Source organism: Rana temporaria, chromosome 2, assembly GCF_905171775.1.
Source record: "Rana temporaria chromosome 2, aRanTem1.1, whole genome shotgun sequence".
Taxonomy (NCBI): Eukaryota; Metazoa; Chordata; class Amphibia; order Anura; family Ranidae; genus Rana; species Rana temporaria.
This window is the reverse complement of record NC_053490.1, coordinates 441,278,254-441,293,141: the sequence shown is the minus strand read 5'-3', so window position 1 is coordinate 441,293,141 and position 14,888 is coordinate 441,278,254. Positions and strand designations below refer to the sequence as shown.

The 14,888-nt window shown below is 44.4% G+C and overlaps 1 protein-coding gene across 1 annotated transcript in view; it reads right to left on the bottom strand.

Moving 5' to 3' along the window:
• Nucleotides 1-11,243: 11,243 nt before the first annotated feature.
• Nucleotides 11,244-14,888, bottom strand: part of MYL10 (myosin light chain 10) — an 82,793-nt gene continuing 79,148 nt past the window's right edge. The window contains exons 6-7 of the mRNA XM_040338417.1: nt 14,118-14,166; nt 11,244-11,479 (exon numbers count right to left, since the gene is read on the bottom strand). Coding sequence (XP_040194351.1) covers nt 11,375-11,479; nt 14,118-14,166 — 154 coding nt within the window. The 3' untranslated portion in view covers nt 11,244-11,374. The remainder of the gene's footprint in view (nt 11,480-14,117; nt 14,167-14,888) is intronic.

The window sequence follows — 14,888 nt, the reverse complement described above, 5'->3', positions numbered from 1 at the left end:
CTGCTACATCTTCTTTGGGGATAAATGGAATAAGTCTGCGTAGTAGGCGCAACAAATGGTGCGATCCGCTGTCTACTGACCCTATTTGTGCGTCCATTGTCATGAAGGTGTCAAAAATGACTCCAAGACTTTTGACTTTGGAGCTAGGGGTGATGCTTTGGCCCAGAATGGGCGGCGGTGTCCAGGTTGTTGCCAGTTGACTCTTTCGGCTGGCGTGAAACATAAGAAGTTCTGTTTTGGAACTGTTGAGTTTAAGATAACTCTTAGTCATCCAGTTTTCTATCGAAGAGAGACATTTCTCTAAACTGAGATGATGATCCTTTTTGTTGCAGATGCGAAAATACAATTGCGTATCGTCTGCATAAGAGTGATAAAGTAGTTCTTGGCTACTGATAATATCAAAGAGAGGGCGAAGATAGATGTTGAACAGTACCGGTGACAGGGGGGATCCTTGGGGGACTCCACATGGCACTGTGCGTTTTTCCGACGTGAAAGATCCCAGTTTCACTGTTTGTGATCGGTTTTCAAGAAAGGAGGAAAACCATGGTAAATCACCTTCTGCGATTCTGGCTACCTCGGCCAGTCGCATCAGTAACATTTTGTGGTCTACTGTGTCAAAGGCTGCGCTTAGGTCTAGCAGAACCAGGAGACAGGATTCTCCCTCGTCTGCGGCCTCGAGGGCATCGTCCCATATTTTGAGTAAGGCCGTTTCTGTCCCGTGTCCGGGACGGAAACCTGATTGAAATGGATCGAGTAGATTGTGGGTATCCAGATGCTGTTGCAGCTGTTGTACCACTATTTTCTCCATTATCTTGGAGAGAATATTTAGGCCTGTTATGGGGCGGCGGTGAGTTGGGTCCTTGGGATCCAAGTTAGGTTTTTTCAAGATGGGCTGGATTGTGCCCTCTTTCAGCAGGGATGGCACTATGCCTTCCTTAAATGACTGATTTATAAGCTGTGTGATGGGAGGCGCCAGAATGTCGGCGCATTCCTTCAGCAGCTTGGTGGGAATGATGTCATTGGGTGCTGTGCTGTTCCGCAACGCACCAATGATATTTTTGGTGGTATCGATGGAGATGGGTTCCAGAGTGAACTTAGTTGATTGTAGAAGGTTTCTGTTGGTGTTTTGTAGTTGATTGAAGAGGGGGCTGAGGGGGGTACTATTTTGCAGAATACTTACCCGGATTCTTTCGATTTTGTCGATGAAGAAATCCGATAGTTCATTACAGAACTCTTGGGTGTCTGAATTGGGGACTTCAAGACATCCCGGATTCATGGTCTGGGTGACCATCTTGAAGAGTTCTCGGGGGCGGTTCATGGCGCTGTTAATCGTCATAGAAAAATGATGTTTCTTGGCTTTGAAGATTTCTTTATGATATTGTGTTGTTATTGCTTTGTAGATGATGAGGTGATCTTCTGAAGGGCTTCTTTTCCAGGCGGCTTCCGCTCTTCTGCGCTCTTGCTTCAGTAGGGACAGCTGGTTGTTGAACCAGCCGGACTTTTTTTTCCGGATGCGGACTTTGCGTTTCGGTGCTACTAAGTCGGCTGATTGTAGCAGAGCTGCATTTATGGCATCCAGTGTATCTGAGGCTGTTAACTGAGAATGAATAGTTTCGATTCGGTTTCCCAAGGTAGATTTGAAGAGTTCCGAATGGAGCTTCTTCTGAGATCTAGCCCAGTGTATTGTCACCGGCTTGGGTGCTTTTATAACTGGTGGAATTTTGGAAATTATGAAACTAATTGCATGGTGGTCTGTCCATGGCAAAGGTTCATTTCCCAAAATGTTTATTTTCAGATTTTGTCTGAAAATTAGGTCAAGTGTGTGACCTGAAGCATGCGTGGGTCCGCATATAAGTTGCTGTAGTCCTAATCCTTCCAGGTGATCGATGCAGGCATCCGCAATGGGATCCTGTGAGGAGTTGGCCCACAGATTGAAGTCCCCGAGCAGCAAAAGGTGTTTGCTGTTAAGGGTATAAGTGGATATGAACTCCGTTAAAGATGGTAGAAGCTGCGATTTTGGCCCAGGTGGCCTATAGCAGAGGAGAATGTGAACAGTCTCCTGGGGGGAAGTTTGAAGTTGAAGAGTAAGGGTTTCCATAAATGGAAGAGGATTTTGAAGGACTGGCTTAGTGATTGTAATATGAAACTTGTGGATCACCGCCAGGCCTCCTCCTCTTTGCCCTATTCTGTTTTCCGTTATAATTCGATAATTTTCTGGCACCAATTCTCCAAGAATGGTGTTGCAGTCGTCTGAAAGCCAGCTTTCTGTGATAAAGAGGCAGTCTAGATCGTTTTGTAGTAAGAAATCGTGGATTTCTGATCAGTGTTTTACTGCCGATCTTGTGTTGATCAAAGCACATGATGTGTGCTTGAGCTGGGTTAAATGGTTGAAATTTTTGATGGTCGATCGTTGATCGAATCTCAAAAGTTGGTCTATTTTTAAGGCCTTTTTGGTGACGGCTGGTAATACTGTTGCGAATTGTCTCAGACCCCAAATCGTTTCTGCAGAGTATCGCAGTTTAACCATTGTTGCCAGTCACCCGGGGGGGGGGTAGTTGCAATAGAGGGAAGATTCGCTGAATCCTCTCGCTTGGCCTTGGTCCAGAGGAAGGCAAAAAAACCCTGGCAATGCTAAGCCAATGTGCTGCCGCAGGGAAAGAAATTCCTTCCTGATCCCTGAAAGGCGATCGGACGAAACCCTGGATCAAGTACTGTTTGGAATGGGGGGGGGGGGGGAAGAAGGGTGTCACTGTAGCTGAGGAGTACCAAGATGCCCGCCGACCGGGCCACAGGCCTCAGGTTTGGGGGCTGTTTGGCTTGGTGGGTATGAGCTGGTTGTTAATCCAGGGGAGGATGGGATCCTCCAGGGATAGGGGGATGATCCCTGACAATTCCAGGAAAATTTCCAGGCTGTCAGTGCTCCTTTTTGCGGCGCGCCGCTAGGCCGCGGCTGAAGCCGCGGTCTTTCCTAATTGCGGCGGCCGCGAATAAGGCCTGGTCTGGCGCGGATGCGGGAAAGAGCCGCAGATCGCCAGAAAAAAACGCTGCTATGCGCGGCGGGTGGCCGGGGTGATTATGGGTGACTGATTGGGGTGCATGCGGCTCTAAGAGAAGGTAAACAGCCGCAATTTGGATCGCTGGAGTGGCTGTCCTGAAAAGGACGGTCACTAGCGATTCCTGGGGGTGGAAAGATGGCCCTGAAAGACAGGGTCTTACCTGAAGAGAGGGGCCCACGAAGGGAAGGAAGGAGCCGGTCCTATGGGCTGCAAGTTGATTCATGCAGCAAAGATTGTAGGAGCCTGCCTGCCTGTCTGCGGTGTCTAGCTGGCTATCTGTCTGGTCCCTGGAGAGAGCAGACTCGTCGGGAAGCGTCCTACTCCCTCACTGAACTGACACTGACTGATTATCCAGCTAAGCCTTGTCAGCTGTTGTTGTGGAGCTCCGCTTTAAGATTCTACCCTATAAAAACAAATGATAATGTGACACCATGTTTACTCATTTTAGCTTTCCATCAATTAAAAGCAATATACACTTAGCAAAATTATAAACGCAACACGTTTGTGTTTGCCCCTATTTATTATGAGCTGAACCTAAAAGATCTATGACTTTTTCTATGTACACAAAAGGCCTATTTCTCTCAAATATTGTTCACAAACATGCTGATTAGACAGTATGATTATTGTAAAGGTGTGCCTTAGGCTGGCCACACTAAAAGTCCACTCTAAAATATGCAGTATTACTGTATTAGGTATCGGGGGCCCGAAAACCATTCATTATCTGGTGAGACCACCATTAGCCTCATGCAGTGCAGCACATCTCCTTCGCATATAGTTGATGAGGTTGTTGATTGTGGCCGGTGGAATGTTGGTCCATTCCTCTTCAATGGCTGTGCGAAGTTGCTGGATATTATCAGGAACTGGAACACGCTGTCGTATACGCCGATCCAGAGCATCCCAAAAATGTTCAATGGGTGACATGTATGCTGGCCATGCAAGAACTGGGATGTTTTCAGCTTCCGGGAATTGTGTACAGAACCTTGTAACATGGGGCCATGCATTATCATGCTGCAACATGAGGTGATGGTCGTGGATGAATGGCACAGCAATGGGCCTCAGGATCTTGTCACTGTATCTCTGTGCATTCAAAATCCCATCAATAAAATGCACCTGTGTTGGTTGTCCATAGCATACGCCTGCCCATACCATAACCCCACCGCCACCATGGGCCACTTGATCCACAACATTGACATCAGCACACTTCTCACCCACACAACGCCATACATGCTGTCTGCCATCTGTCCTGTACAGTGAAAACTGGGATTCATCCGTGAAGAGAACACCTCTCTAAAGTGCCAGACACCATTGTATGTGAGCATTTGCCCACTCAAGTGTTAGTGTGGGCACCCAGCCGTGACAGCTTTTGGCTTCCTGGCCAGGCACTCACTGCGCATGCACAAGCGGCGCTGCCCCTGTGATTGGTCATGCGATCGCCTGGGACCTGTCACGTGTCCCAGGCGATCGCCTACAGGGAGGGGCCTCCAAAAGGCGATATGACATATCGCCTAAGCAGTCCCTGGACGGAAGGAGGAAGTGGGACAGGATGTTTCACTCCTCCTGAAGCCCCCCCCCCCAAAAAAAAATTACATGCCAAATGTGGCATGTCAGGGGGCAAAGAGTGGATTAAACAGAAGTTCCATTAGAGCTGATGGATTGAGAGCTGATTGGCTAGAGCGGATGGATTGAGAGCAGCGCAGCCATTGGCTGGCGCTGCTGTCAATCACATCCAGTGACGCGGCGCGCCGAGGGGCGGGGCTGAGTGATACAGTGAACGGCTATGTCTGCTCGCTGTATCACAGGAGCGCGCCCGCAATTACTCACCACCATGCGAGTTCTCTCGCATGACTGTGGTCAGTACTTGCGGGGAGGACCAGAGACAGCCGCCGAGGGACCCCAGAAGACGTGGATCAGGGCCACTCTGTGCAAAACAAACTGCACAGTGGAGGTAAGTATAACATGTTTGTTATTTTTTTTTTTTTAATGTTTGTTATTTTAAAGGAAAAAAAAATTCCTTTACTAACCCTTTAAGGTATGACAAGGCACATGGGCAAAACAAAGAAGCAGATCCAAGAAACCACTACCCCATACTCTTGACAATACATAAGGCAGTGTAACTATGTGCATTCATGATTACAACAAGCATTATCAAGCCTTGTAAATACTATGACAATATGATTGTTTTTCAGCCTGGTTCGCTGACTTATCAATCCAATAGCATACAAGCAAATCCCTTTAGTAAATCTGACCCTATGAGTTGCTTGACCCTTTGCAAGCAATGCTTGTGTGTCTTGATATTTTATCTCAACACCAGAGGTGTAACTAGAAACTTCAGGGCCCCGGTGCAAGAAACCATAAAAGCCCCCCCCCCCGACACCCTTACATCACAGTCCGCAGCGTTCCCATTTACATCAGAGCTCTCCCTTACATCAGGGTCTGTAGCATTCCCCTTTATGTCAGAGTTCCCCTTTAGATCAGGGTCTGCAGAGTTCCCCTTTACATCAGATTCCATAATTCCCCTTTACATCACAGTCCACAAAGTTCTCCCTTCCATCAGAGTCTGCAGGGTTCCCCCTTACAGTGTACCCTGATGAAGATGAGAGCTCTGTGGATCCTGATGTAAAGGGGAACTCTGATGTAAAGGGGAATGCTGCGGACCATGATGTAAAGGGCACTGCTGTAGCCTGCAGATGTAGATGTAAGCACTAGCAGGGCTCTGATGACCATGGTCCCCAGCATTCCCCTTTACATCACAGTTCCCCTTTACACCAAGTCTGCAGGGTTTCCCATTACAGTGTAAGGTAGAACTCTGCAGGCCCTGATGTAAAGAGGAGCTCTGATGTAAAGGAGAATGTTGCGAACTCAAGTGTAAAGGGAAACTCTGATGTAAGGTGGCCCGTCCCGTTAGATCAGAGTCAACAACGTTCCCTTTTGCATCATGGTCCACAGCATTCCCCTTGACATCGGAGTACCCCTTTACATCAAGGTCCACATAGTTCTCCCTTGAACTGGGGGTAATATTTCAGACTTTGATGTAAAGGGTATGATGTGAAGGGGGACTCTGGTGACCACAGTGACCCCCCCCCATAGACTCTGTGTGAACTGGCTGGGGCTGTCAAACTGACCTCACCTCCTCCATTGCTCGGGTGCAGGACAGGCTCAGACAGACCTTGACTTTGATCTTTGATCCTCTTCTCTTCTCCTCCCAGCTCTCCCACTCCCCCTCTTCATAGCACCCGTCCGTTCAGTGTAGTTTGTCTCGTTCACAAATAACATTTGTCCCATAGTGGTGGGTTTTGGGCGCCATTTTGTTGAAGACCAACTACACGCTGTGTATATGGGCAAACAAAATGGCTCCGGCAATGAACACATTTGCTTGGCAGGGGGGCGGGCTCCAGCTGATGGAGAGCTGAGGGGAGATGTCCCGTCCATCCGGAGTGTGACTCTGCAGACGAACTGCAGGATTGGTGTGTTGGCATCCTCCTCCTCCCCGAAACGTCACCACGTGGCCGTCCCGCCCCCTGAGTCTGTCCAAACCCAAGCACTATTTGGCCGTCCTGGGGCCCCCCACAGCGGCTGAATGACAGGGCCCAGTTGCGGGGGCAACTGTTGGCGACCCTGATAATTCCGCCACTGCTCAACACTTATTTAATCAAGACAGAGTGATTGCATGAAAACACAGTGTTCCCCTTCATGCTTAATCTACAAAGCATTTAACACAATTAAAAAAACTTAAGTGGAAGCATGTAAAAATGTAAAAGCCATATCAAGATATATTTAAAGCTGGACATCGGGCAGATACAGAAATAAAACAGCAAATAACACAGATATGTATTCATTAAAATAATTTTTATTTTTATTTTTTTAAACAGATACATGAATTTGACTTGGTATGAGCTTATTACTATTCCCTATACAGCGGCACCCAGACCAAGAAATAGTGGGGCAACGCGAGGAGCCAATCAGGTGTTCTTTAAGGCATATGGTGGGTTATTTACTAAAGGCAAATCCACTTTTGCACTACAAGTGCAAAGTGCACTTGAAATTGCACTTGGAATTGCTGTCACTGTAAATCTGATGAGTAGATCTGAAATGAGGGGAAGCTCCGCTGATTTTATCATCCAATCATGTGCAAGCTAAAATGCAAGCTAAAATGCTGTTTTTTATTTTCCTTGCATGTCCCCCTCGGATCTACAGCGACTGCACTTCCAAGTGCACTTTCACTGCAATTTCAAGTTGTAGTTTGCACTTGTAGTGCAAAGTAGATTTGCCTTTAGTAAATAACCCCCAGTGGCTGCCAAGTAACATTCTGACAGGGAGATAGAGCAGAGTAGCAGAAGAAAGACTCATCATTGTCCAAGGTGACCGTGCTGTACTGCTTAACTTCAATAGAGAGAATTTAGGTCACCATCTTGACTCTGCTGCCTCCTAAAACTGTGCATTTTAGGACTGGATAGGCAGAATGAACCTTTTGAAAGATAAAACAGCTCCCATGTCTGCATTTGAACTGTTAAGCCCTGTTCACGCATATTGCAGTGACCTGCATTTTACCACATACAGAAAACAATTGTGTTCTATGTGTCCTATTCATACCGCAACGCATGTCATGTTGTGTTAAATTGCTACATCTATGCATTTTAACGTAACACAATGCATGTAAATACATATGCATGCATATTAAGGCACTGCCCATATGGCATTGGCAGGCTGACAGCCACCTTAGAGGTGAAATAGAGAGTGTGCAGTGAAAAGCTTGTTACAGAGATGTCTCAATGGCAGGGTTTATGAAATAGATAAGTGACTGTTATGGTAACTATCTTATTTACCAATGTCTCCATTTTTCTCTTTCTCGCTCCTTCCCTCAACCCACAAATAGGAAAAAAGGTGTGATGTCAGAGGAAAAAAACTGCAAATTGCATAGCAAGTTAACATGCATAAAAATGAGTGTCAACGCACATCAATGGAAGGAAATGTACATCCAGTTTCAAGCATTTTTATGCATTTTAATGCACATTTATGTGTGAAAAGGACATAAATGAAACATGAATTGCAGTTTTAATGTAGACACTGCAATATTAGTTGAAAATATGTGCTAACTGAAAATACTGCTCACTTTCAGTGTAAATTTAGTTTCTGTTGAATAGAAAGTCAAAGCACAATTCTAAATCATGTCATAATGTGATGCACAGATCAAATGTGCAACTATTTACCACTATATTGATGCTTTAGTATTAACTTCCCTGGCGGTATGATTCTTTCAGAAAAAAGGTGCTGAAAGCGGTACCATTATTTTGCAAGGAAATTTGGTGATTTGTACTGTAGGCCTGTAATTCTTAGGAATAACTCACTTAAATCTGACCAAATAAGAGTCTAGTAGACATCCCGGGTATGAATTTTTTTTAAAAACAAACTTATAAATTATAATATAATAAATAATTATAAATAATTATAACAAATAATAATATAATTATAATACAAATTATTCAATAATGTAATCAACTCAAAATCGCTGAAATTTGCTCAGTTGCAGAATTGTCGCTGTCATTACTTTTATTTTTTTATGACGAATTTCCCCACAAATCGCTATCGCACAATTCTGCAAGTGATTATAATTTATTATCGCTGTTTTCTAGCTGCTCTAAAACCATTTTTGACATAAAGGGACACTTTTGGTTGCTATGGACAATCTACAGTTTGCAGGCAGAAAGAACAGTTATTATTATATAAAAGTACATGTAGGGCACTGGGCAGACCACTAGGGACAAGGGGTGTGTGTATTTTTTTACATACAGTACTGTAATCTATACGATTACAGTATATTGTATGTATTGTGTTTGTTTACCTTTTTTAATTTGGCGCTGTTCTCCGCTCCCGTGCGTCGTAACGTTGCACGGAACGGAGATCGGCAGCACAGGAGGACACTGTGTGAATCGAGCGAGGTCCTGCTCGCTCACACAGCGCGGTGGCATCGCTGGATCCAGGGACAAGGTAAGTAAACCAAGCCTGTGGATTCAGCGAGGCGAGCCCGAGTCTGACTCTGGGTTACCGATCGTAGCCAAAAAATCTCACCCCGAGTCAGACTCGGGAACACCGCCAGGGGGGTTAAAGAAGAAGTTTAGCCAAAACTTGTTTAGCTATATTTCTCTCATAGGTCACAGGAGTGCAGTTTGTTCTGCTAAAGTCTGCTGTCGGATGATATTACTCAGTTGGTCCAGGCTCTGAAAAGATCCTGACCATTTCATCAGGATCTACCTAGAACCCTGGATCAGCACCTGGCTCAGCCTTTCGGTGATTCGCGAGAGCCTGAGCCAGCCTCTCCTGACCCCTCCATAGCTCAGTGCTCCAGTGACCGCTAGAGGAGAGAGCAGAGAGCCGAGAGCAGAGAGCCAGTGACTGATGGTCCCAGCTCTCTGCTCAGAGCAGAGGGGGATAACTGAGTGATCAGTTGAATTTAATCACTCACTACAGAGCCAGCAGGGACAGATGCAGAATTGGATCAATACAAAATCCACCTAGGTGAGTATAAATCTTTATTTCAAGTTCAAACTTCTCTTTCAAATACTGGGCCTCCCCTTTGAACTTTCTTCTCTTTTTTTGCTTTAGGCCTCGTACACACGGCCGAGTTTCTTGGCAAAAACCAGCAAGAAGCTTGCTGGGTTTTTTTTTTTGCAGAGGAAACCGGTCGTGTGTACACTTTTCGACGAGGAAACCGACGAGGATCTCGTCGAGCCAAAAAGAGAACATGTTCTCTATTTCCTTGACGACAATGGGAAAATTTGGCTCGCCGAGATCCTCGGCGGCTTCACAAGGAACTCGACGAGCAAAACTATGTGTTTTGCCTGTCGAGTTTCTCGGCCGTGTGTACGCAGCCTTACATTTGTGTCTTTTTTCCTTGCTGTGACAGCACTTTCTGTCCTGTTCAGCCATAATTTGTAAGTAAGGCATTCACAAATCATGCCAGTGGTGCGTGCTGACTAATGTCACCTCTGGGACCAGCTTTCTGGCCCCCTGATATGTTCTGAACGATATGAGAAAAATGTGGCTTCTCAGAAAGTAAACAAATAATCCAGAATTTTTCTCACATCAGATTTAATATTTTCAGAAAAGATTGGCACAGATTTCCTTGTATCTCAGTGTAGTAAAGAGATGATAATATGAACCATTTCACTTGAGGCTTAATTTTACAGCATATGATAACGAAAATGAATTCATTAATAAGGCACTAACAGAGGACGTACTGTGCAACCAACAATTCATGTCACTCCATTCCCCTAAAATAGGTTGCAGTCTAATGTCCCTGCCATGTTCATATACACACATATAGGGCAAATTCAGTTAAACACCAGCTAAACTAAAGTACAGTATAATATTTAACAGATTCTGGTGTCATACATCAACCATATCAACTTCATCGGTATTCAGAAGTATGAGATATATCTTCTACTTAATGCTCTGTATTTACTAGAAAATAGTTGAAGCTTTAGGGCCCTTTAACACTGGGCGCATCAGTGATGATCCGCCCCGTGAACCTCCGCTTGCTCAGCGGGGATCGCTCCATTGATCCCCGCTGAGCCGGAGGATGACAGGGCTTGTAGGGGGCGCTGAAGGGGTTAAGTGTTTCCTAGGGAGTGATTACTACTGTTTGGGGGCGTGGCTGGGTGTGTGACGTTACTGATCCTCTTTCCCTATGACAGGGAACAGACAATCAGTGACACTCACACTAGGATGAACGGGGGAAAGGTTTATTTACACTTACCTCTCCCCGTTCTTCAGCTCTGTGACCCGATCGCGGGACACCGGCGGCGATCGGGTCCCGCGGGCATGGTCATGGAGCTCAGGACCGGATCGCAGCACGCACGCGACCCACAGCTGGGCTCTTAAGGGGCAATGTACCTGTACATGCTTATGCCCAGCCGTGCCGCTCTGCCGACATATATCGGCGTGAGGCAGTCCTTAAGTGGTTACTTGGTATTTGTAACCCCTTAATATTGTAAAGTTATAAACTGCAGATGGCACTGTCCCTAAATAATTTTTTTGAGTTTTGTCTATTTTATGCTCTAAAGGAGATGCCTCTGACTGTGTAAATTCTATTGGTGTGAACAATTTTTGTGCCTTAAACCTGTCAACTTCCGAATACACCAGTTAGAACATGTTAAACTCTGAACAAACACGCAATGACAATGCAAACACTGGCAGTGAATAGTTGTTTTTATTACTGAGACAGTTAAAAACAATTTAGGCACTTTGATCATCACAGTAAATTAGGCAACATGTTGAAATGTTGTTCCCGTTGTAGAAGCTCTGTCTTTAATTGTGTCATCTTACTCCTGGTCCTTCTCTTCACCATGGGTGATAACATAACATAGATTCTTGTAATCCAAGTTCCCAGCAACATCTGGGGGGAAGGCATGGAACATCTGGCTGATCTATGACAGGAACACAATATAAGGTTACATCAGATCTCAATAAAATCCCAGTAATATCTTTTTTTCATGATTTCAGCATTTTCTCTTGTGCAACATGTGGCAATGTGGTACACACATGTGACGTTGGCAAGAATTGTTTGTGTTGCTTTGTTCAAAGGGATATTTGTCTGGCACCAGCCTTAATAACCAAAAAATCTGATTTTACCATCTTGCTGAGAGAGCAAAAAAAAGAAAAAATCCTCAGAATTATAATGATCATCAAACACTAGAAAATTCAGCGAAATGTGATGCGAAAGCTAGTCTTGTTTTTAAAATAATTCCTTGGGCCTCGAAGGTGCTAAATCTGATATTTTTGGAGCATATTACAGTCAGTAGACACTATGGAGTTGATTTACAAATAGACAGTTCAATTTGCAAGGGAATGTTTTTCTTTACAAGAAAATATCCCTTAGTTTAGTAAATGTGAACATTTGTGGGATGTGGTGAAAATATAAAATATTATTATTTTTTTTTTGCTTGCACATGATCAGATGATGAAAGTCAAGTGTTTTTTTAAATGAATTCATTAAAATTTAGAAAAATGTCAATTAAATTATTTGCAGAGTTGTGGCATTGGACTGGATCCACAGAGGATGCAATCACAAAAACTAAAGCTAGTGGTACTGGTGATGCCAATAATGGTGCTGAAGCAGTAAATGGTGACAGGTGATTGTAATAGAGACACAATGGGGGTGCAAACAAAAACTTGAAATTGCACTGAAAGTGCACTTGGGGTGAAGCAGGCATAGCCTAGAGGTTAAGTACTCTTGACGGTCAAAGAAACCATGGGAGACTTCCTGAACGACGTGGGTTCTAATCCCCATGTCTGCCTTTCACCAGTGAAGGGGCCACCACTCGCAGGTTAAGTACTCTGAAGGCCAGTGTAGCCATGGGAGACTTCCTGAAAGGCGTTGGATGTTATTCTAGCGTCGGCTCCTTGTGACCTTGGACAAGTCACTTTATCACACTGTGTCCCAGCTCTCAATCCTAAGATTGTAGGGAATAATATACTTGTGTTGCTGCTGAAGGCATGTAGAAGATTCTACTTCTATATAAAAAAAAAAGAAAAAAAAAAAAAAAGAAAGTGCACTTGGAAGTGCAATCGCTGTAGATCCGAGGGGGACATGCAAGGAAAAAAACCCTGCATTTTAGCTTGCACATGATTGGATGACAAAATCAGCAGAGCTTCCCCTCATTTCAGATCTACCCCTCAGATTGCTCAAATGATCATCTTTTTGAGGGTTCCTAATGTTCAACATTAGCTTAAGTTAAATAGATGAGTGGGTGGGCTAAGAGAAATATAGGGCCTGATCCACAAAAGGGATACGCCGGCGTATCTACTGATACGCCGCTGTATCCCTGTTTCTATCTATGGAACTGATCCACAGAAACAGTTTCTCATAGATAGGCAGAAGATCTGACATGTGTAAGGGACTTACACTGTCGGATCTTAGGATGCAGTACCGCAGCCGCCGCTGGGGGCATTTCTCGTCTAAATCCAGCGTCGGGTATGCAAATTAGCACTTACGGAGATCCACAAAGCTTTTACGCTTCGTTTTTTCTCCGTAAGTATTAGTTTGCCGTCGCAAAATTAGGGCTGCTTTTACAAAGTGTAAAGTTAGTACACCTTGTAAAAGTAGACCCTTCTTTCCCGCGACGCTGTCCAATTTTTTTTAAAAAAAAAAATTTCCCCGCTGCATCTCTTTTTTTTCCCGACGCAACTTTTTTTACCCGGCGCGATTCACAAAACTCGGCGTAACGTAACTTCGCGCAAAGCACGTCGGAAAAATCGCGTCGGGAGCAAGCGCAGTACGTCCGGCGCGGGAGCGCGCCTAATTTAAATGGGACTCGCCCCATTAGATTGGGCACGCCTTGCCGGACAGATTTAAGTTACACAGCCGAAAATGTCTAGGTAAGTGCTTTGTGGATCGGGCACTTAGGTAGAGATTTTGCGGCGGTGTAACTTAAATCCCAAAAATTAAGTTGCGCCCGCTGTACGTGGATCTGGCCCATAGTGTGGGGTTGTTTAGATATATCATATATAACCAGGCTGACTTTGTATTTTTTTAACTGTTTGGTTATCCATGTACAACCTGACTTTTGCTAGCTGTAACAATGATACCTGGACCCTATAGAGCAGTGGACTTGGGGACGACTTTGTATGCAGGATTGATTGAAAAGTTTTCCTGCAAAAGTGGGAAAATCTCTTGCAAAAAATGTTCTTTTGCTTATACTGTAAGTGAGTACAATTGCAACAAGCTTGAACAGCAAAGAAAGCATAAGTCAGAAGGGATTTTTCTGGTGGTGACGAGCAGTGGGCAGTTCCTTCAGGGACCTACTCTATTATTTAACTGCCTTCAATAGTGCAACATCTGGCTTTAGAATGGACAAATAAATCAAATCAGCTTACATTTTACCCGTGACATTTCTCATGGATATTGTGAACAAACCTGGGTAGCAGGAGTTCTTATTTGCTAATTAGACCTACCTAGATGAAAGCAATGCAACCCATGTGTCTTGCACCATAAAACAAATAAGTCTATACTGGTTTAACCATGGTTAATTTTTTGCAAATTACAAGATAAATAAGCATTCATACCTCTTCTTGGCTGAATCTGTCCGCTTGAGTTGTTAGCATTTCCCTGATGCTGTTACATAAATGAATACAAAAATTAGATCTGTTGTTATAGTATATATACATCAGATATACAGTACAGACCAAAAGTTTGGACACACCTTCTCATTCAAAGAGTTTTCTTTATTTTCATGACTATAAAAATTGTAGATTCACACTGAAGGCATTAAAACTATGAATTAACACATGTGGAATTATACATAACAAAAAAGTGTGAAACAACTGAAAATATATTTCATATTCTAGGTTCTTCAAAGTAGCCACCTTTTGCTTTGATTACTGCTTTGCACACTCTTGGTATTCTCTTGATGAGCTTCAAGAGGTAGTCTCCTGGCGCAGCACTCCATCACTCTCCTTCTTGGTCAAATAGCCCTTACACAGCCTGGAGGTGTGTTTGGGGTCATAGTCCTGTTGAAAAATAAATGATGGTCCAACTAAACGCAAACCGGATGGAATAGCATGCCGCTGCAAGATGCTGTGGTAGCCATGCTGGTTCAGTATGCCTTCAATTTTGAATAAATCCCCAACAGTGTCACCAGCAAATCACCCCCACACCATCACACCCCCTGCTCCATGCTTCACGGTGGGAATCAGGCATCCGTTCACCTTTTCTGCGTCGCACAAAGACACGGGGGTTGGAACCAAAGATCTCAAGTTTGGACTCATCAGACCAAAGCACAGATTTCCACTGGTCTAATGTCCATTCCTTGTGTTCTTTAGACCAAACAAGTCTCT